Source organism: Podarcis pityusensis (genome assembly GCF_964106645.2).
Source record: "Podarcis pityusensis genome assembly, chromosome: 1".
Taxonomy (NCBI): Eukaryota; Metazoa; Chordata; class Lepidosauria; order Squamata; family Lacertidae; genus Podarcis; species Podarcis pityusensis.
The window spans coordinates 126714385-126735720 of record NC_138028.1 but is presented as its reverse complement, the minus strand read 5'-3'; the positions used below and the strand labels follow the sequence as shown (position 1 = coordinate 126735720).

At 43.5% G+C, this 21336-nt stretch overlaps 1 protein-coding gene and 1 long non-coding RNA gene across 2 annotated transcripts in view; both read right to left on the bottom strand.

The window, feature by feature from the left end:
- The window catches only part of PLCL1 (phospholipase C like 1 (inactive)), a 188441-nt gene extending 175285 nt beyond the window's left edge, over nt 1-13156 (bottom strand). The window contains exon 1 of the mRNA XM_081015810.1: nt 12414-13156. Coding sequence (XP_080871936.1) covers nt 12414-12596 — 183 coding nt within the window. The 5' untranslated portion in view covers nt 12597-13156. The remainder of the gene's footprint in view (nt 1-12413) is intronic.
- On the bottom strand, nt 5817-12128 carry LOC308484919. Its single transcript, XR_013990163.1, has 3 exons — nt 11894-12128; nt 7150-7346; nt 5817-6400 (listed from the first exon to the last, which is right to left on the bottom strand). It is a non-coding gene; the product is annotated as an uncharacterized lncRNA (long non-coding RNA).
- Nucleotides 13157-21336: the final 8180 nt, after the last annotated feature.

Below are 21336 nucleotides of genomic sequence, written 5' to 3'. Positions count from 1 at the left end.
GATTATTCAGTCATCCTAATGATTATCTGTATCTCTGGCATGCCAAAGCAAAGGCATATTTGCAGAAGCATCCTTGTAAACTTCAGTTTAAACTTACTGAGGAAGTAACAGATGCACTTAGATAGTACATCTTAGTTACATATTGGGAAGATGTGATTATTCAGATTTTGAAATATTATGCATGTGTCAACCCTGTTCTGCAATGCTCCTTTGGCATCATGCTTGGCTGGCTGCCTCAAATCTGCATTTACCCAGTAATTGCTCTACCGAAGCATAATAATTTCTGTGGAATATGTAACAAGCTAAATCACAAATCAGAGGCCGTGCTAATATGGTCTCTACTGGGGAGAAAAACCAATTTGCTTCGCATAAAGAATGCTACAGATGACCCCTGTGCAAAAGACATACAGTTGGAAACCATTGTTTTACTTCCCTGTTCAAGGCAACCTAAGAAGAATGGCATCAAAGATTGGCCAACAGGTACATATCCTACAAAAAACAATTTCATAACTTCCATGGTTAGACACCTTGAAAAATGTGCACATCTGTTATGTTTTATAGCAGCTGGTGATGGCAATTTCCCAGTTCACCAAACAGAAGCAGGAAACTGGTCAGATAAAGCGTGTTCTCTATAACAGAGAGCACGTGTTGCGGTTGGGAAGAACAGGCCACCCTGTAGTGACTAGGCAAATTTGGTGAGGAACCCAAGCCTTTAAGTGGTTAAATTGGGTTGCTGGGGAGTTTGAATTGTGGCAAATTTGTGGGAGGGGACAGAGTCTTTAAATACAGGGGCCAGACGTTGGACGCTCTCTTGGCCGTTTTGCATCGGATCACCCGCCCTCCCGCCCTTTTATAGGGTGGTTTTTTGTTTTTTGCTCGCTTGACCTTGCTATTGCCTGTCATGGGGTCGTCCGCCTTGGTGCGGGGGCCTAGTAGGAATTTTGCCATCTGGCTGATTGGCTGGTGCCATTTGGTTTTTGCCTACTACGTAGCAAATCGTCACAACTTGTAAGGTTGGCGGTTAGGCATTGGTTAAAGTGGTGCTTGGAGGGGTAAGTGCCTACCCCTCCAAATGATGCGGTAAGGGAATTCCGTTAAAGGAATCCAGGGGCTTGCCATACAATTTGTCCTTGTCCCCGGAGTCGGACCTGCGGCCGTGCAAGCCCCACCGGAACATGAGGGTGAGAAGTGAGGGACTGTCGCCCAGTTTCAGATTTCTCACCCAATACTTGTTTCCCACGCTGGCTTCCGTTGGTGTCCGGAAGGGCCAGCTCTGTCCTTGAGGGCAAGGACAGATAGTCATAACCAATGCCTAAGCAACCACTCACATTTTTTGTATTTAAATAAAGTTGTGGCCAAAATTATGCCAAAAACCTTAAACAAAAATTTACGTGTGAAGTGTGAAATTTTTGGTGGGTGGCACTGTGGGACTCAACACGCAAACCTTTGGCCTGATCCAGCAGGACTCTTTTGACCTTTAATCTCAGCCAGTCAAAATAAGTCCTAAAAACTAATCTTTGAGGAAAGTATAATCCCTCTTTATGAATGACATGCTGCATTTTCTGTTTTGCTTTTAGGTGGATTGTGAGAATCTCTGGCAATCCTGGCCCCTTCCACAGCCTCCCACCAACTCCCAAATCCCAGTGCTATCCTGTTTATCATCAGCATCACTGAAAATCAATTCCAACTTTTACACCTATTTCAATTGCATATTTATTATTTAGACTATGAACTTTTCTTAAAGGAGCATCAGTATTGCCACGTTTTCATAATTAAGATGCTTCATTACTGAGAATAATGTTACTTGAAAACAATGACCAATTTTGCTTTAGTTCATTACTGTTCTCTAGACAACCACTGTATGATCACATTAATTTGCAGAGGCCGTCCAAATATTTCATCATAAAAGAAATATGTGGTTTCTTTCTGTAGGAAAAGCACATTAGATTTCCTATAGAAAGAGGCCACATTCTTCTTTTATGATGAAATATCTGAATAGCTTAGGCAAATACAGATTTTCTATAATGGCCCTATCTACATCTTTCTCCACAGTAATGCAGTAACATCCAAGAGGTATTTATTTTTGTAAACCATGTAGAGCGTTTTTATATATTAAAAAGATCAAGCAGTATATAGATTTTGCTAAATAAAACGTGGTGAAACGCTCTGTCACAAGAGACTAGGGCCCTGCAGGATTTGACATCTTTCCGCAGGGCCTGCAAGATGGAGCTGTTCCGCCTGGCCTTCGGCTCAGACTCACTCTGACCCCTTATATGGGATTTGGTATATAAATTTTCCCTTGGCTTCTTTGCTGGCCCATGTAGGACCAGCATGGATAGATAGCTCAGGTGAATATCTTATGTTTCCTCCCTTTATAGTCTTGATTTATGGGCTACTACTAAAATGTAGTAAAATGTAGTGGTGCTGTGGTCTAAACCACTGAGCTTTGAGCTTGCCGATCGGAAGGTCGGCAGTTCGAATCCCCGCAACGGGGTGAGCTCCCATTCCTCGGTCCTTGCTCCTGCCAACCTAGCAGTTCGAAAGCACGTCAAAGTGCAAGTAGATAAATAGGTACCGCTCCAGCGGAAAGGTAAACAGTGTTTCCGTGCACTGCTCTGGTTCACCAGAAGCAGCTTAGTCATGCTGGCCACATGACCCGGAAGCTGTACGCTGGCTCCCTAGGCCAATAAAGCGAGATGAGCACCCCAGAGTCATCTGTGACTGGATCTAATGGTCAGGGGACCCTTTACCTTTACTAAAATGAGGCTGCATTTTATTTTATTTTTTAAAAAATATTTATTCCAATTTTAAAATTACAAAAAAAGAAAAAAGTAGAAAAAACAAACAAATCACATACATCTTACAAAAAACAGACAGTAAAAAGAGAAATACAAAAGACAAAAAATCACAATAGAAAATAACAAAAATCAATTAAACCATTACAACCGTCTTCCCATTAACTTGTTTCCATGACTTCCTCTCACCTCCCTGCTTTGTATTCTAATTTGAATCGTATCTCCAGCAAATCCTTCTAACCTTCTTTTCTTTTACTTATTTTAACATTCGAAAGTATTTAATTCTCCTCTATCTTTATTTTACACTTCATATTTACTTATTCCATTATACCCTGTCTGCCAATACGGTCTAATATTCTTCTCCAACCTTTTCTAACATTCTTTTATATTACAGAAAATGAGGCTGCATTTTAAGCCGTATTTTAATTAACTGTTTGTTGTTTGTTGTTGTTTTCCTATTACATTTTATTGTATTTCATATTTGGTGTTAGCCGCCCTGAGCCCAGCCCTGGCCGGGGAGGGTGGGGTATGATTTTTTTAAAAAAATATTATTATTATTATTATTATTATTATTATTATTTATTCGGGCTCCCCAATTCTAATTTATCTATAGATTAATATCTGGTTGGGGATATACTAACTAAAAGAGCACCTTTGTATATGTGGATCAGGACCTATCGAGAAGCTTGTACATTACATTTTATATTGCCCATTGTATGATTCACCCAGAATTAAATTAATCTCCCCTTTTCAGATTGCCTTAGGTCAACCAGATGATTTGAAAATCTGAAAATTAAATGGCTGATGGCAGATGTCAATAAGTGCATCAGCTACAGGGTGGCACTATTTGCATTAGTGGTAAGAAAGATAAAGGCAACCTTTCTGGATAGTGCAAGTGACAAACCCCTGGGATGCTGATTAGAAGGAATGTTTCTGAATTTTGGATATTGTATATTTGTCCTGGTCTGGTGCAGGCAATGTCTTTCATTTTATAGTTTTGTGATTTGTGCTCATACTGTATTGTGATGGTCACTGGGTATAAACAATTAAATTTACTGACTATAGACAAATTACAGCAGGATAGGGAACCTATGGCCTCTAGATACTTTTGGATTCCAGCTCCCATTAGACCAGCCAGCATGACCAATCACTGGGGTGATAGTTGTGGTCCAACAATATCTGGACCACAGGTTCCTCATCCCTTACTTAGGGTGTTTAGCGCTACATGTTAGTTACCCCTCAGTTCTATGCTAAAAGGAAAAGCCAAAACATGCAGAAAAAACACACCCAAACCTTCACGCCTTTACTGTGTAATCTGGCACAGATTACAAACAATATTACACGGAAACTGTGTTAAAAATGATATACCTTTTACTTTCTTCACTTCAGTACAATTAATGTTTTCACCATATTCATTTCATGAGGCTGTTTTCACAAGTAACGCTGAATATATTTTTGTCCTAAATGTATATCCTAAAAATATATATTTGTTAACATTCAGCAGTTTCATGTAGATGTTAAACAACATAGGGGATAAAATCAAACCCTGATGAACCCCACAATGAAGGCTCCACAGGGCCGAAGATCACTCTTGAAACATCATCCTCTGGAAATGACTATCCAAGTAGGACCAGAAGCACTGTAAAACAGTGCCACCCACCACTAACTCAAACAGCCACTCCAGAAGGATACCATGGTCAACGATATCAAAAATCACTGAGAGGTTAGGAAGAATTAAGATGGACACATTTCCACCGTCTCTCTCTCTCTCTCTCTCTCCCAACAGAGATCATCAGGGCAACTAAAGCAGTTTCTGCATGAAAGGCAGAAAAAGGCAGAGTTTTGTTTATTATTATTATTATTATTATTATTATTATTACTTATACCCCACCCATCTGGTTAGGTTTCCCCAGCCACTCTTAGTGGCTTCCAACAAAATATTTAAAATACAATAAAACATCAAACATTAAAAATGTCCCTAAACAGGGCTGCCTTCAGATGTCTTTTATTTCCTTAACATCTGGTGGGAGGGTATTCCATAGGGTGAGCGCCACTACCAAGAAGGCCTTCTGCCTGGTTCCCTGTAACCTCGCTTCTCGCAGTGAGGGAACCGCCAGAAGGCCCTCAGAGCCGGACCTCAGTATCTGGGCTGAATGATGGGGGTGGAGACACTCCTTCAGGTATATTATTTATATTAATCACTGCAATTACAGTGGTACCTCTGGATACGAACAGGATCCGTTCTGGAGCCCCGTTCGCATCCTGAAGTAAACGTAACATGTGACTGTGCGTGTGAGCGGGTTGCATTTCGCTGCTTCCGCGCATGCGTGTGACATCATTTTGAGCATGTGCATATGCGCGGAAGCCTTGTCGTACTCCATTCCCAATTTTGAACCAATCAGTTGTTCCATATCCAGTTCTAACTGCAGCTTCTTGTCCCACATAGAGATTTCTCAGGAGACAGATAAGGTGATCAGGCACTCCCATTTCTTTAAGAACTTGCCATAGTTTGCTGTAGTCGACGCAGTCAAAGGCTTTTCCATAGTCAATGGAGCAGAAGTAGATGTTTTTCTGGAACTCTCCAAGCTCTCTCCATAATCCAGCACATGTTTGCAATTTGGTCTCTGGTTCCTCTGCCCCTTCGAAATCCAGCTTGCACTTCTATTAATAATGGGCAATTCAGAATGCACCCGATTCAAAGTGTAAGGTGGACCTTTAAAAAATATAGGGCCCAAACTAATTCATCCAAACTCAGACCACATTCAAGTTGGACTATGCCATCTCCACAACTCCCATCAATATGTAAGCTAGAGAAAGGTTATTTAGCGATGTCAACATACAGGCCATGAGACTTTGGGCATATTTAAACTATGGATTTATCTTCCACAAGATGCAGTGGAGACCAACAACTTGGGTTGCTTTAAAATACAATGAGACAAATTCATAGGTGAGTGAGTCTATCAATGGCTACTACCCACAATGTCTATGTTCTACCTTCACTGTAGGAGGTCTAGCTAATTGTAGGTGGGGAGAGCGAAGGCTTCCATGGGCATCTGGCTGGCATCTGTTGGGAACTGGATGCTGGACTTTGGCCTGATCCAGCAGGGCTCTTCTTGTGTTCTTACCATATCTAGTCCCACCAGCATCTGCCAGTGAAAAGATTAACTTTGCAAAAAGAACAAGGGAGCAAGGATTCATGAGAGGCTGTCCCTCTTGAGACATTTTGGTGTTTCAAGTTGGAAGTTCATGTTCTCAATATGTTAGATAGGTAGCCCCCCCCCCCCCCGTGACTTTTATTTCATTCGCTCTATAGAAGTAACATTCAGAAACTTGCAGCCTCATCTAATGCATATTTCCTCTGAAGTCTTATTTAGTTCAAGGAGGTGTGCACAGTGCTTCATTCCAAGTTTGCTTTATTAAAAGAAAAAGACAGACGTGTACTCTCCTTCTGGCATCCTTGTATTGCAAACCAGACATCTGAAATATCTTAACTGCCTGACCCACAGTATCTTATAAGAGCACAAGCTGAATGAAATTAAGCATTAAATTCTCTGTTATCTGTGGCTTTTAAAGGGTAAAGATGTCAGTGAGATGAATAGAAGTTCCTGAAGCAAAAAAAAACAGCCCATTAGCAAGGCACTCGAATCACTTTCCTAGGCAAGACATGCCTTCCAGCTACTGAAAGTCAGAACAGCTTTCCTGCCACTCATAGCTGTTCAAGTTTAAGAGCTCCATGTGTCTCACCCCTTCCTCAGTCCATCATCCAAAGGATGTTGCATCATTCACAAGCGCTGTCAGAGACAAACTACACACTAAACATTACTGGAACAAATTGCCAACAAGGTTTGGTAAGGTGAGGGTTAAGGGTGTTCAGAGGAACTTAACCCTTCCCCTCACCATTTTTCTGTTGATCCACCTCTCCCCACCCCCCACAATCTACTTCTCCAACTCCCATGAAGTGCCAGGTGCATGCTTACAAAGCTGCACACTACACAAGCATGCTTTAAAAGCCCACTTAAAAACAAAATGAAATGAAAAAATGAAAAAACACCACCTTGCACTTGTAAAACTATCTAGTCAAAGAGAAGTATTTCCATTTACTATCTCCCTCTTGCAGCCTTAAGTGGCACAATCCACTATGCTGAACTGAGCAAATGTATAATCGCTAAACATGCTTCAGTCTTGTAAGGTCTTCAGAAAAAACCATAGCAGCACAATGCCCATGAAAGCGAATGAGGATTATGCCAGAGGGTCACCTTGAGGATGCTACTTACTCCACAACTAATAGAGAGTGACAACTTCCTCCATGAACGTTGAAATTAATAAAGAAAAAGCTGGTTTACAAGACGTTCACCGTCAGCAAGTCAACCAGTAGCCTTCTTTCCTACAGTTTTTTCTTCTAAGACTGGGAGGCAGAGAGAGAGAGAAAACTACAGATAAAAAAAGATCAAGCAAGCAGAAGAAACATTGCAACCAGATGGCAGCAGAAAGATACTCAAGGAATTCCAGATCAAAGTTTGTTCTGTCCTGCATGTTGGGTGGGGGAGCTTACTGAAACAAAGCAGATGGCAATCAGCAAGACACATGGCATCTTCTATCATTTCCATTCATTTCCATTTCTACATCAGAGTAAGACGTAATAAAAAGCTTCAAACACCTCTTATATGATTAATAATAACAATCAAATGTCCCTTCCAGAATACCATTTTTGAGCCTTACAATGTCTAAATATGTCAAATGTCATTCAGTGGGCGTTACTCCCAGATAAGTAGGGTTACGTTTGCAGACTTACTCTGTACTCTTTAATCTGACTACCAGCAACAAGCATTCTGATGGGGTTGTTGTTTTAAATTTTGTTCAATAATTATGATAAATACCATAATCAGTGACATGGCTCTGAAGGTCCAAACAAAAACTGAAGCTAATAGGTGTCTTTCTTGGTTGCTCACCACCTAGCTAGGTGAAATTAGTGGGCAGAAGTGAGATGGCCTTTTCCATGGTGGCACCATGGCTCTGTCCTTTGCAGTGAAATAACCATGAGAGTTGCGTTTTCATAGTTTGGGCTTAGTGAGTGTTTTATTCTTGGTGATTCAAAAAGAAATTACCCTGAATTTTAGATTTTTGCATTACTGTTGCATTTTTGCATTTTTATTATGTGTGCTACACTGAGACAGTTCTGCTCAGAAAGGCAGCCCTTAAATAACTTTTGATAAAATAAAATATTAACAACTGGCTCAGACTAGATTATCCACAGATAAAGCACTTTAGTTATTGTATTTTAATGCAGGAAAACTTAAAGCGCTGGTGGTAAACTCTGCATGATGCAGTCCCGAACACATTGGAAGGGACCCTGAGGATCATCTAGTCCAACCCCTGGCAGTGCAGGAATATGCAGCTGTCCCATACAGGGATCGAACCTGCAACCTTGGTGTTATCAGCACCTTACACTAACCAACTGAGCTATCCAGTGCTGTAGATACATGGCTGAACCTTGAATGTGTACATATGTTTCTACACAAAAAGCACATAGGTAAAGGTACCCCTGACCATTAGGTCCAGTGGCAGACGATTCTGGGGTTAGACTAGATTATTAGACTAGATTAGATTATTCTGGCTCAGACTAGATTATCCACAGATTTCAGGAAACAATCTACCAGATTAGCAATTATAGCAAGTGGTGCTGTGGGTTAAACCACAGAGCCTAGGACTTGCCGATCAGAAGGTCGGCAGTTCGAATCCCCGTGACAGGGTGAGCTCCCGTTCCTACCCGGTCCCTGCTCCTGCCAACCTAGCAGTTCGAAAGCACGTCAAAGTGCAAGTAGATAAATAGGTACCGCTCCGGCGGGAAGGTAAACGGCGTTTCCGTGCGCTGCTCTGGTTCACCAGAAGTGGCTTGTTCATGCTGGCCACATGACCCGGAAGCTGTACGCTGGCTCCCTCGGCCAATAAAGCGAGATGAGTGCCGCAACCCCAGAGTCGGTCACGACTGGACCTAATGGTCAGGGGTTCCTTTACCTTTACCTTTATCAGAAAATTAGCAGGCAGCAGCAAGGAATGCTCTTGTCTTGTGTATTCAACCTACCAAGGCACCTTACAATCACAACCCTACAAAGTACCGGTAAGTTGTTAGAGGGAGAGAGCTTTACAAGACCACTGAATGGTCAGCCACAGCAGGGCTGAGCAAGGATATGAACCACATCCATAGCTGAGCACTCTAGTCATCATACTAGCCATGTAGAATCAATGAACAGACATACGGTACCATTCCGCATGCTGACAAACCGTAACACATGCAGGAAAATGGGCAGGGAGATGCTTATCTTCCATCTGAGTATAAAGTATTTTTCCCACTTCAAAATATAATGCTCCACTGAACTCCAAGAATGACCTGTCTGCTGACACCCTACTTCACATCTCAAGAAAAGGCCACATATAGGGCAAATCTATTTCTTTGTTTACCCAGAAGTCCAGTTTTCATTGGTACTTACTCCCTAGTCAGAATACACAGGATTTCAGTCTTAGCAATTCAGAACCTCCCCAGTCAGCACATCATCGCTTATTATTACCTCCACTAGGTATGTTTTGTAATGTAAAAATATACTTCTGTGGTTTTCAGAGCCAACCCAAAGAAGCAAGTTTCATCATAGGTCACATACACAAACAGCATTCTCATAATACATCACTTTCATTTTTTCTTTTACATACAGATCTCTAGCTCTTTAAAAATAAAATACAAATGGTTTTTACATTGTTGTGGCTGGCTGGCAAGATAGCTACAGCAAGGGAAAGCTATTGAACTGAACTCCTGCTTTTAATATAATTTCATAACATATGTCCACTGTCAAACAACAATTAACACAATTACTAAATGCTTAGCAATCTGTATGTTGTGCCCCAGCATCTTAATAAAGCCTCTCTCTCAAAAACAGGCATAATACTTCCCTTTTCTCAAACTCTGTATTTAAGGTATTCACAGCAACTATTCCTTGTACAGTCACTCCCCCAAACAAAAACAAGAAAAATCACTTTCCGTATAATCTTCAATTCAAAATAACAACTACATTTGTGCACCCCAATCTTTATACTCCCCAGTCTTAACTCCTATGCTGTTCAGAAGATAACACAAGGTTATGTTTAGTAGTTTGAAATTGTCTAGAGGTCCAATTTCATTACTACCATTAGGCAGGCACCCTCCCTCTACTGTTTTAGATGCCTGCTTATTTCAACAAGCTTAGCCAGACATATAAATTTAGTTATGTACACTGGTTCTTAACATTTTGCCTAATTTATCTCTGCATTCTTGATTTTATATTATTTTACACACACCCATTACAGATCTTTTAAGATTAAGCACTTTAGTTATTGTATTTTAATGCAGGAAAACTTAAAGCGCTGGTGGTAAACTCTGCATGATGCAGTCCCGACCACATTGGAAGGGACCCTGAGGATCATCTAGTCCAACCCCCGGCAGTGCAGGAATATGCAGCTGTCCCATACAGGGATCGAACCTGCAACCTTGGTGTTATCAGCACCTTACACTAACCAACTGAGCTATCCAGTGCTGTAGATACATGGCTGAACCTTGAATGTGTACATATGTTTCTACACAAAAAGCACATAGGTAAAGGTACCCCTGACCATTAGGTCCAGTGGCGGACGATTCTGGGGTTGCGGCGCTCATCTCGCTCTATAGGCCAAGGGAGCCGGCGTTTGTCAGCAGACAGCTTCCGGGTCATGTGGCCAGCATGACTAAGCTGCTTCTGGCGAACCAGAGTAGCGCACAGAAACACCATTTACCTTCCCGCCGGAGCGGTACCTATTTATCTACTTACACTTGATGTGCTTTGGAACTGCTAGGTGGGCAAAAGCTGGGACTGAACAACGGGAGCTCACCCCGTCACAGCGATTCGAACCACTGACCTTCCGATCGGCAAGCCCTAGGCTCTGTGGTTTAGACCACAGCGCCACCCGCGTCCCCATAGAAAGCACATAGTCTGACTAAAACATAAATGGAGCCCCCTTGATGGTAACTTACTGAAAATACAAGCTGCATTTCCTGCCCAAGCCTGGTCAGCTCCTAGCCCAGGCTGCACAGCCAACCAACGGAAGAATCTTCAGTGACTCAGGGATGGGAAGAAGCACCTGAATGTCTCTGCTTTGCAAATTTACACAACTGAGTGGGCAAAATTGGGAGCCTAGTTTACCGCTCCTTAAGCATCCTTCCTTGTACCCAATGAAAACTGGGCACACAGCAATAATCAAGGATAACTCCAGGGCCAAAGCTGTGGGCATCTTATCCCATAATTCTTTTTCTACAAATATCCTCTTGATCCGACTTCATTTAAGCAAATGAAGAAGCTCCTCCCACTTGATTATTCCCCATACGTGTTGCATCATCTAAAAGTTTTTCTGCTGAGTAAAAAAATGTAACAATCACTGATGGTTTCCTAGTTAAGCTGGCAGGGCTTACTGTACTGTTACCTTATGATTTTACCTGCTTCACTAGCAGCAGATTCAATTTAAAGCAGATCTGAAATCAAACTATGGAGCACAATAGTTGCTCCAAGCACTTCCAGGAATAAGCAATAAAAAGGGTGGCGGCAGTACGTGAAGAGATGCCTGATTTGGAGTAACTCCTGCTATCCTGGATAGAACCAATTAGCTTAATGCAACCATCCGAGATGCAGCCTCCTCCAAGAACCCTTTAAAGCACCACTGCCAAACAGCATGGCCAAGCCAGTGCAAAGGATGAAATGCAGGCACACGACATAAGACTGAAGCAAAGCACAATGTAGCTACTCCCTGGAAAAAGGGAAAGTACAAACTCCTCTCCTGGCTGTTATTTCCAAGCCTAAGTTAGGAAAAGCAAACAACCACAGCACATGTTGACATGGCGTTCATAAGAACCAGTCATCCAACATCATCCTTACCCGCCAAAGACATTCCAGAGGATTACACATTATTCTGGTACAATAAATAGTCACAGCAAGAGGGGATGCAGGTAGCGGTAGATCTGACTACTGTATAGGGAAATTTCCTCTCTTTTTTTCTACTTCTATATTTAAACTATTTCCCTGCTTGCAACAAAGAGAACTGACCACGTGGTGAGCCAGTCCTCAGCAAAAGGAGGTGGAGGTGGCTCTCTCCATCCATCACCTGTGACAATCCTCTTTCTTTTCAGAAACTACCGAGCCCCCTTCCTCTCCGCATGTTCCACTTGCAGCCGAACCTCAGAAAAGAAACTTTTAAAGGAAGCAAGTCGGAAGTATCTCTACCTCTTCCCCCCCCCCCCCCAAAAAAAATCTCCCTCCTCTGCATGTACCGAAATACACGCCGGATCGCCACAGCTTAGGTGGCCTAGACAGGCGCCCCCAAACTGTGTGGGTTCATGGTTTTCTATTAGAAGGGGGTGGCGCTCGTCGGAGCTGCGTTACACGTGTAGCCACATGCCGGTCGCAGAGGGATGGAAAAGGAGAGGAGCTGATTTTTTTGTTTGGCGAGCTAGCAGCAGCAGCATCCCGGGTGCAGCGAGCGAGCCGAGCGGCTGAACACGCGCGGCGGCGGCGCCGGGCGTCACGTGTGAACCCACCCACCCACCCTCAGGCGGCCAATGCTTACCTTAATGATGCTGCTCCTGCGAGGGGTCGCCCTGGCCGCTTCGAGGAGGATCGCTTCGGGGTCGGCGGCGGCGGCGGCCAGAGACACCCCGCTCCTGCGCTCCCTCCTCCGGGGCGCCTCGGGCTCCGGGAAAGGCTCCGAGTCGCCTTCGCCCGCCGCGGGCGCCGGGGTTGCTTCTGCCATCGCGAAGCGGAGCCGCGTCAACTTCGAGGGGCGCCAGGCTGAATTAAAAAAAAAAAAACAACCCCTTTTCTCCTCTTCCCCCTTCCTAAAGCGCCGCTGAGGCAAGTTTCCGCGAAGGAGCCGTCGCGCTCGCCTGCTGCATTTTCTGTGGGAATATGAGGAGAAAAGCCGCCCCGCTCGCTCGCTCGGGCTCAGGCGCCCCTCCGCAGCAGCCGGGGCTCCGTCGCAAGCGGGGAAGGGCAGGGCGGGGAGGCGCTAAACTTGGGACAATGAGGGAGTTTTGCAGCTGAGGAGAACCGTGAGGCGAGGCGAGAGGCGCACTCCGCCTCCTTCTCTTGCTGCTGCGCGCGCTCTTCGTCCTCTTTCTCGCTTTCCCTCACACCCATTCACTCGCGCGGGGGGCGCCGGTCACGGCCAGGAGGCGCCCCCTATTTCCCGCCCCCTCAGAAGCCGCATTTGAGCGCGCACATCTCCGGGCTCCCCGCCGCCGCCGCCAGCCCGCCAACCGGCAGGAAGTGCCGCCGGTTTCAACTCCCCTCACACACACACACACTCGCGCTTCTCTTTCTTTTCTGTTGTGACAGGGCCGGGGCTTGTGTGTTTTGACAGGCGGAGGCTGACGGGCAGCAGCCCCGACCACTCCGCCGAGGGGAAGCGCTCCGCTCGGCCAATCGCCGCGCCGAGGGGGCGGGGCCGGGGAGGCCCAGAGCGAGCGGAACGCGCTCCCTTCTGGAGATCGCTAGGTTTCCCGAGGGGAGCAGAAGAGCCAAGCCGGAGGGGTTTCGACGGGGCGGGCATTAATTAGCCTTTGGCTAATGAAGCGGCCTGTGACCTTTAAAGTTGTGTGTGTGACGGGGGGTTGTTTTTGTTTGTTGTGTTTTTATATTGTAAACTGCCCTGTGATCCTCGCAGGAAGGGCGGTATAGAAATTTTAATAATAATAATAATAATAATAATTAATAATAATAATAATAATGCCACTCCCTTCCCCATGCAGGAAACCCACAACTACAGCCCAGTTTTATGTCTCTTTTCTCAAAAAGTAACCACCTTTTTAATCATTCAGGTCCACTGTTTGCAGCCCTGTCATAAGAGATCTGGAGGCCAAGATCACTAAGGAGTCTAACAGCCCATAATGATTTCAAATATAATAACAGCATAAAAACTCAAGTCGGCGAAAGTTAAAAAGGAACGCACGTTTTAAAGGGTTTTGAAATTAGAAAGGTAACATTTCCTGGCACCAAAACAGCATCAAAAAACGTCCGCTTGGAAAAAGGCTCTCTGGAAAGGGCGTTCCACAGCCAGGGAGCCACCACTGAAAAGATCCTGTATCCCGTGGCCACTTTACTATAGGTTCCGCCTTCAGTATTGTAAAACATACCATACCAAATGCATTTTCAGTGATGCTGGTTACTGCCCAAACCTAACTTAGTTAACGAAAGAGGAAGAGTATGATCCGAAATGAGTCTTATTTCTTTTTCACTTCACAGTTAGATGCAATTTTGTATAAAGTACATATTTTATCCCCAGAATCCACACAGTGTTCAAGGTTTCTTTCTATTTAAATAAATAAAACACTCAGCGCTGTAAAATTACTGCAGATACGATGCATGAACATGAAAGGGGATAAAATGTTGGATATTTCTGGAGGTACTGGGGAAATTGCTATCATAAATAATTAAGGGCATGTCATATCTTACCTTTAGCCAATTTACTGGTGGACATTTGTTCATGCAGTCCGTAAACAAACACCCAGGAGAAAGTGGAATTAGTTAGGTTAGCCTAAACTAGCTGTCAGGCTTTGTAGCTGGTGAAGTATCAGGAAATGATAGGATCTTTAGGCAGATGCAGTATTCATCTCCTCACTTACAAGGATTCCTATGGGATGAAAGATGTAACTGTTCCCCCACCACCACCATCCAGAACTGCCGTATTATCCCAAGGTGACTTGGGAAGAGCTGTTGCTTTCTTCTGATTGTGTTTCCTATGTGCACTGGATAGCTCAGTTGGTTAGAGTGTGGTGGTGATAACGCCAAGGTTGCAGGTCCAATCCCCATATGGGACAGCTATATATTCCTAAATTGCAGGGGGTTGTACTTCATGATCCTCAGGGTCCCTTCCCAGTTCTAAGATTCTACTTTTATGAGAGCTAAGGGATCTCTTTCTCTATTTCCATTTCTGTGGCCAGAATTGGATTAGTAAAGGGACCCCTGACCATTAGGTCCAGTCGTGACTGACTCTGGGGTTGTGGTGCTCATCTCACTTTACTGGCCGAGGGAGCCAGCGTACAGCTTCCGAATCATGTGGCCAGCATGACTAAGCCGCTTCTGGCGAACCAGAGCAGCGCACGGAAACGCCATTTACCTTCCCGCCGGAGTGGTACCTATTTATCTACTTGCACTTTGATGTACTTTTGAACTGCTAGGTTGGCAGGAGCTGGGACCGAGCAACGGGAGCTCACCCTGTCACGGGGATTCGAACCGCCAACCTTCTGATCAGCAAGCCCTAGGCTCTGTGGTTTAGACCACAGCACCACCCGCGTCCAATTGTATTAGTAGCCCGGTCCAAATATCTTGACTCGCAACAAGAGGCTGCATGGAAGGATCAGATCAGTGGTACTTGGGACTTAACGTACATAAATCACCCATGTTCAGAAAGTTTCAGAATATTGTTTCATTTATTTTATTTTAGATATCTTTGCCAATGTTTAAAGCAAAGCCCTCACAAGGTGGCTGACATAAAAAGAATAAAACAATCCTATGCAGCCATTTTAAAAAGTACAAATTTCTGTCCCAGCTTCTGCCAACCTAGCATTTCGCAATACACCAGTGCAAGTAGATAAATAGGTACTGCTGCGGCGGGAAGGTAAACGGCGTTTGAGTGCGCTCTGGCTTCCGTCACGGTGTCCTGTTGCGCCAGAAGCAGTCTAGTCATGCTGGCCACATGACCTGGAAAGCTGTCTGCAGACAAACAGTGGCTCCTTTGGCCTGAAGCGAGATGAGCATCGCACCCCATAATCGCCTTTGACTGGACTTAACCATCCAGGGGTCCTTTACCTTTACTTAACCTTACATTACATGCAGGGCTTTTTTCTAGGAGTACTAAAGGGTATGCAGTACTGGCACCTTGTTATTCTAAAAGAAATGCACTGCCTACATGATACTGCACTGTGGTTGGTGTGTCAAGAGAAAAAATACTTTAGCACATTACCCTTTCTCGTGTTCTGTCACAATGTGAAAAACCATGTGCTGATGTTGATGGACTTTGGAGAGCATGCCCAGAACCTTCACTCTTTGGTCCTTTGCAGCCTTGAAGGGCGGTGTACTTTTGAAAGAGTTTACCGTATTTTTTGCTCTATAAGACTCACTTTTTCCCTCCTAAAAAGTAAGGGGAAATGTGTGTGCGTCTTATGGAGCGAATGCAGGCTGCGCAGATATCCCAGAAGCCAGAACAGCAAGAAGGATTGCTGCTTTCACTGCGCAGCGATCCCTCTTGCTGTTCTGGCTTCTGAGATTCAGAATATTTTCTTTCTTGTTTTCCTCCTCCAAAAACTAGGTGCGTCTTGTGGTCTGGTGCATCTTATAGAGCGAAAAATACGGTAACTGCTTTGAAAAATAGCGCTGAGATCAGGCAAGAGGAAACTTTTCAGAAACAAGATCGCCCTCTAGCTTTTATCTGTAGAACATTCGCTCAGCAAAGGTTAGCGTTGCTCTCAAGGAGCAGCCAGATCCTGGAGGCTTCCCTTTGTTGGGCCTGCCAAATCAGACTGTTCTTCACCATAGAATGACCCTTGGAATCGAATCAGTTTAAATGCTTTGAATTTTGGTTGATGTCAAGGGCTATGAGCTGAACTCAGCATGCGCCAGAAATAATGACACACGCCAGGGCTCTCAAGCAAGTGTGAGAGAGCCTTGGGTAAGGTGCCCCCCACCCTGAGCTCCTGCCCACCCACTCCAGCAAAATTAACAGGGGTAGCAGGTTGGGTGGTGCTCATGTGGTGGGAAGCATCAGGGGTCGGCCCAGAGGTATTTCAGCACATTTAAAGCGCACAGCTTCTCCCAAAGAATCCTGGGGACTGCAGTTTGTTAAGGGTGCTGGGAACTGTAGCTCTGGACAGGGTAAATATGATTCCTGTGCTTATTTGGCAGGAACCATGTCCTTTAAATGTATGGTGTGGATGGTGCTCTTCATCAAAGTGGCATGCTCTTAAAAAAAACAAATGTTGATGATGCAGAGGCTAGCATTAGTCGTGGTGGGCTCTCCAGTTCCCACAGACCCTGGCACTCCAGGACAGGAAAACATGTTATTTATATTTATGTATCACCAGTAGCCATCTTGAACTGGGTAGCTGAAAAGTCGGAACGAACAAACAATCAGGATTACAATGTCCATCTTTGGGTGAGGTGTGAAGGAATATGAGGCCATCGCCTTGCTGAAGCTAATCAAGCCTTGGTCTGGTCAATACTTACACGGGTGATCACCTGGAATCCACATTGTGACATTCCCAGCAATCCCTCTCTGGACCCTGTCTCTGGATTGGTCAATCTCCCAGCTACACTAAGTCTTGACTTCTGCTTAAAATATCTGCTGCCAACACCTACTGACTTAGAGAGCAGCAGGACTCCTCCCCCCCTCCCGAAAAAAAATATTACAGTGGTACCTCAGGTTACATATGCTTCAGGTTACATATGCTTCAGGTTACAGACTCCGCTAACCCAGAAATATTACCTCGGGTTAAGAACTTTGCTTCAGGATGAGAACAGAAATCATACTGTGGCGGCGCGGCGGCAGCAGGAGGCCCCATTAGCTAAAGTGGTGCTTCAGGTTAGGAACAGTTTCAGGTTAAGAACGGACCTCCGGAATGAATTAAGTTCTTAATCCGAGGTACCACTGTACAATCATACATGTCCAAAGTCTGTTTTGGGGGCCTAATCCAGCCCACCATTCGATTTAATCCTGCCCCCGTGGCAGCTCAACAACTTTGGGGTAAAATTGTAAAAAAAAAAAGCTCAGCAACTTCAATCCTGTGCTCTCATGCAATTTTGCAGAGCAAACCCCCCCCCCCCAAGCCATGATATGGCATGTCACCCCAAAACACACATTTATTGGTGCCGTGCCCAAGAAAAGCACTTTTTTGGAGGGGAAATGTGATGCGAAATCACGCAAGATCATGGCAACCAAAATGGCTGCTGTGATAAAAAACGGGAAGATGGTATCCTGGATTTTGGCTTCCAGATGTTGGAGAGAATGCACAAGTGTTGAGGTGTAACATCCACTGAGCTTGAGCATAGATCAGGAAACATAGACATTTGTTTAATTAGTGAACCCAACAACTAAAACAAATTAAATGGAAATCATTAAAGGCTGCATGCTTCTGACTTAATTTTCTGACTTGACGTAAACAATGGCAGAAATTAAAACAAAACCAACGTAGCGTCAAAAAGATTTAAAATATCCAGTGACCTTGAAACACCTGGAGAAATCAAAAGGTCTTCAGGTGGTGAAGACAAGAAAGTTGGTGTCAACAGAGCCTTCCGAGAGGAGCATTCAATAACCAGGGCACCCCGGTAGAAAAGGCAAGCCTTTCTCAAACTCACCTTATTTCTGAATTTAGGAATTTGGAGAAAGGCCTCTGATGATTACATTAATAATTGGGTGGCTCCAAAAGGGAGGAAATACTCCTTCAGGTATCCAAGACTTGAGCCCTTTAAAACTCCTGTTTTTAAATGTGCTAGGAAATTGACTGGGTGCTGGTGTGTTACAGAATTTCTAAACTGGTGAGATGTGTTCCCCGATTCCAGTCCTGGTTAGCAATCCAGCTGCCGTATTTTGTATTAACTGAAGTTACTGATGTTACTGGATGCAACAATAAAGAAGTCCAATAACGCGACGTCAGAGCGTGGCAGGATAACTGAGGCAAGGTTACGTATATCTGTCCAGGACAGTTTGCAGACAGCACACCAGCTATAACTGGTAAACTTTGTGTCCCTGAGGGCTTCTGATTATCGGATCAGCTCCAAGCTGCAAACATGATCCTAGGGGAAGTGCAACCACGTAGAAATAAGGTAAAAATCTACTGCTTCTTTTTAATTTCCTCCTGGAAATCGTTTTTTTTTTAAACAACAACAACAACCTGTATAATTAGTAATAACATTGCTAGTAAAGTAATGTTTGGCAAAAGATAGATGATAGATAGATAGATAGAGATGTTGATGTTTCAAACAGTTTTGGGAGGAATGTTCTATTTCTTGGAAAAGTGTAGGGCTTTTTTTCAGCTGGAGCTGACTGGAGCTCTGCACCTCTCAGGTGGGCGCCATTGCCATTATAAGAGAAGAAGGGAGAAGTTCATGGTCAGTTCTGACACCTCTTTTTCTAGAAAGATAACACGGGAAAAGTGGATATGCTTTTGCAATTCTGGAATCAAACAAGTATTTGTCGCAATCTAAGCTTAGAGGTGTAAGAAATTATATTTTAAAAATACACAAAATGGGCACCCGTGCTTAATCACATTTTCTTTTTAATGTGAGTCTTATATGAATGGTCCACTGAATATGTTTAAGCCTTAATCAATTGCTTGCTAATTGATGGAATGTTTAATGCATGGCATATTTAATGACAACCTATTTCGTGTATTGTGTATATACACTTTTTCCTGTTTGTATCGTTTGTGATATAGCATAGCTTAGTGATAGCACCGTTTACAAATGAATATGCTGTGTTCCATCTTTTTGATATATTGGTATATTCATTTCACTCAGAGGCAGCTTACGCTAAAATCCCTCAAGAAATGCAATGAGGCACAAAAATATGAAGTCTGGATCAGAATGCACAGGTCCATTAAATTCACTTATGGGTGGGGTTTTTTCAATTTTATGAAGAAGTATTATGGACTTGTAATGTCAGCTGGTACAATGGAATCTATTTTTAACCTCAGTCTGCGACATAAACCTTAATTTTATACATATAAAATCATAGACTCATAGAATTGTAAAGTTGGAAGGAACTGTGAGGATTATCTTATCCAACCTCGTGGAATGTTATATGTCAGTCTTTCCTCTTTCTCTGTATTTCTTTCTCCTCCTTTCACGGACCTTTCTCGTCTTAAAAATATCACTTTTTAAAGGGGGAGGGCTCAGCTTACTTGTGGGTAAGCTGAAGACCACTTATCTGTACATCAGAAGATACAGTGGTACCTCGGGTTACATACGCTTCAGGTTACATACGCTTCAGGTTACAGATTCTGCTAACCCAGGAATAGTACCTCAGGTTAAGAACTTTGCTTCAGGATGAGAACAGAAATCGTGCAGCGGCGGCGCAGCAGCAGCAGGAGGCCCCATTAGCTAAAGTGGTGCTTCGGGTTAAGAACAGTTTCAGGTTAAGAACGGACCTCCGGAACGAATTAAGTACTTAACCCGAGGTACCACTGTAATGTTGTTTGATAGTGTAGCAGTAATAAACCAAACTGGGGCAGCATTTCATAGAAGTGAATGGGGACGAAATGTGAAAATGGACTGCCATTTTACAATGGTACCCACAATGACTACAAACTCACTTCCCTAAGAGTCTATTCAGTGTGTGTTATTGTGCCAATATAATATTATTTTTTCCAATGTGCACCATTATAATTTTTCAACATGAAAATCCATCAGCCATTTTGCTTCCCATTCACCTAGCTCTCTGGCATCCGTTTGTTCCTATTCACAGCCAGCTTAGACTTAATTGACCTAAAGCAGTTGGTGTCGTAATTTTGCCGTTTCGCTCCCCCACTTAGCCTCTAGACAATTCATTAACCTTTTTATTAAAAGGTAATAATGTAGATCTGGAGGCGGACAACCTTCATCTACCCCTGGTATTGTGAAAACTGACAATTCATTCTTATCTCTCCTCGAAGCAATTACTGAACAGTAATTACCAATACAACAGAATCGGTAATTTGTATCTTGTCATCAGAGCATCACAAAAGTTTATAACAGTGTGAAAGTAACACAAGGTGACGTCAGCAGAAGTTAACTCGCACTCTAATAATAATAATAATAATAATAAATTTTTATTTATACCCCGCCCTCCCCGGCCAGAGCTGGGCTCAGGGCGGCTAACACCAATAAAATCACAGTAAAAACATAATGGGAGGGGGGAAAGAAAAGGACCCCCCCCAAAAAAAACCAATTTAAAATACAGGTTAAAATGCAGCCTCATTTTAAAAGTAGCCATTAAAATAAGCTGCAACACACACTATCTCAGAATGCTACATTTCACTGGCAGATTGTAACATGCCCCTCTTAAAAACCTCTTTTAGCAAGTAAGAAAATGAAATATTAAAATAAAATGGGATGTGGAATAAAATGAATTTATGCAAATCCGAATAAAATCTAAATGAATATAAGGATAAAACAAACTGAAATTTCTGATTCTTCTCTGACAAGACACAGCATTCTCTCTTAAGAACTGTCTCCTCTTATCAGTTACTGCAAATAAGTCATTGTCCCAGGATAAAAACATTATCGAATTTGTCAGATGCTTTTTCCTGAAGGATGGGGCCTCCCTCTTCACCCACATTAGGAAAATCCCTACTGAATTACAACAGGACATTGCCTATTATTCCATAGCTTTGTAGGAGATGTGAGGGTTAGCCCATAAGGTTAGCAGTGAACAGTGAGATGAGATGGGGACACTTACCACACACACACACACACACACACACACACACACACACACACACGTCTATAGCTATCAACGTTTC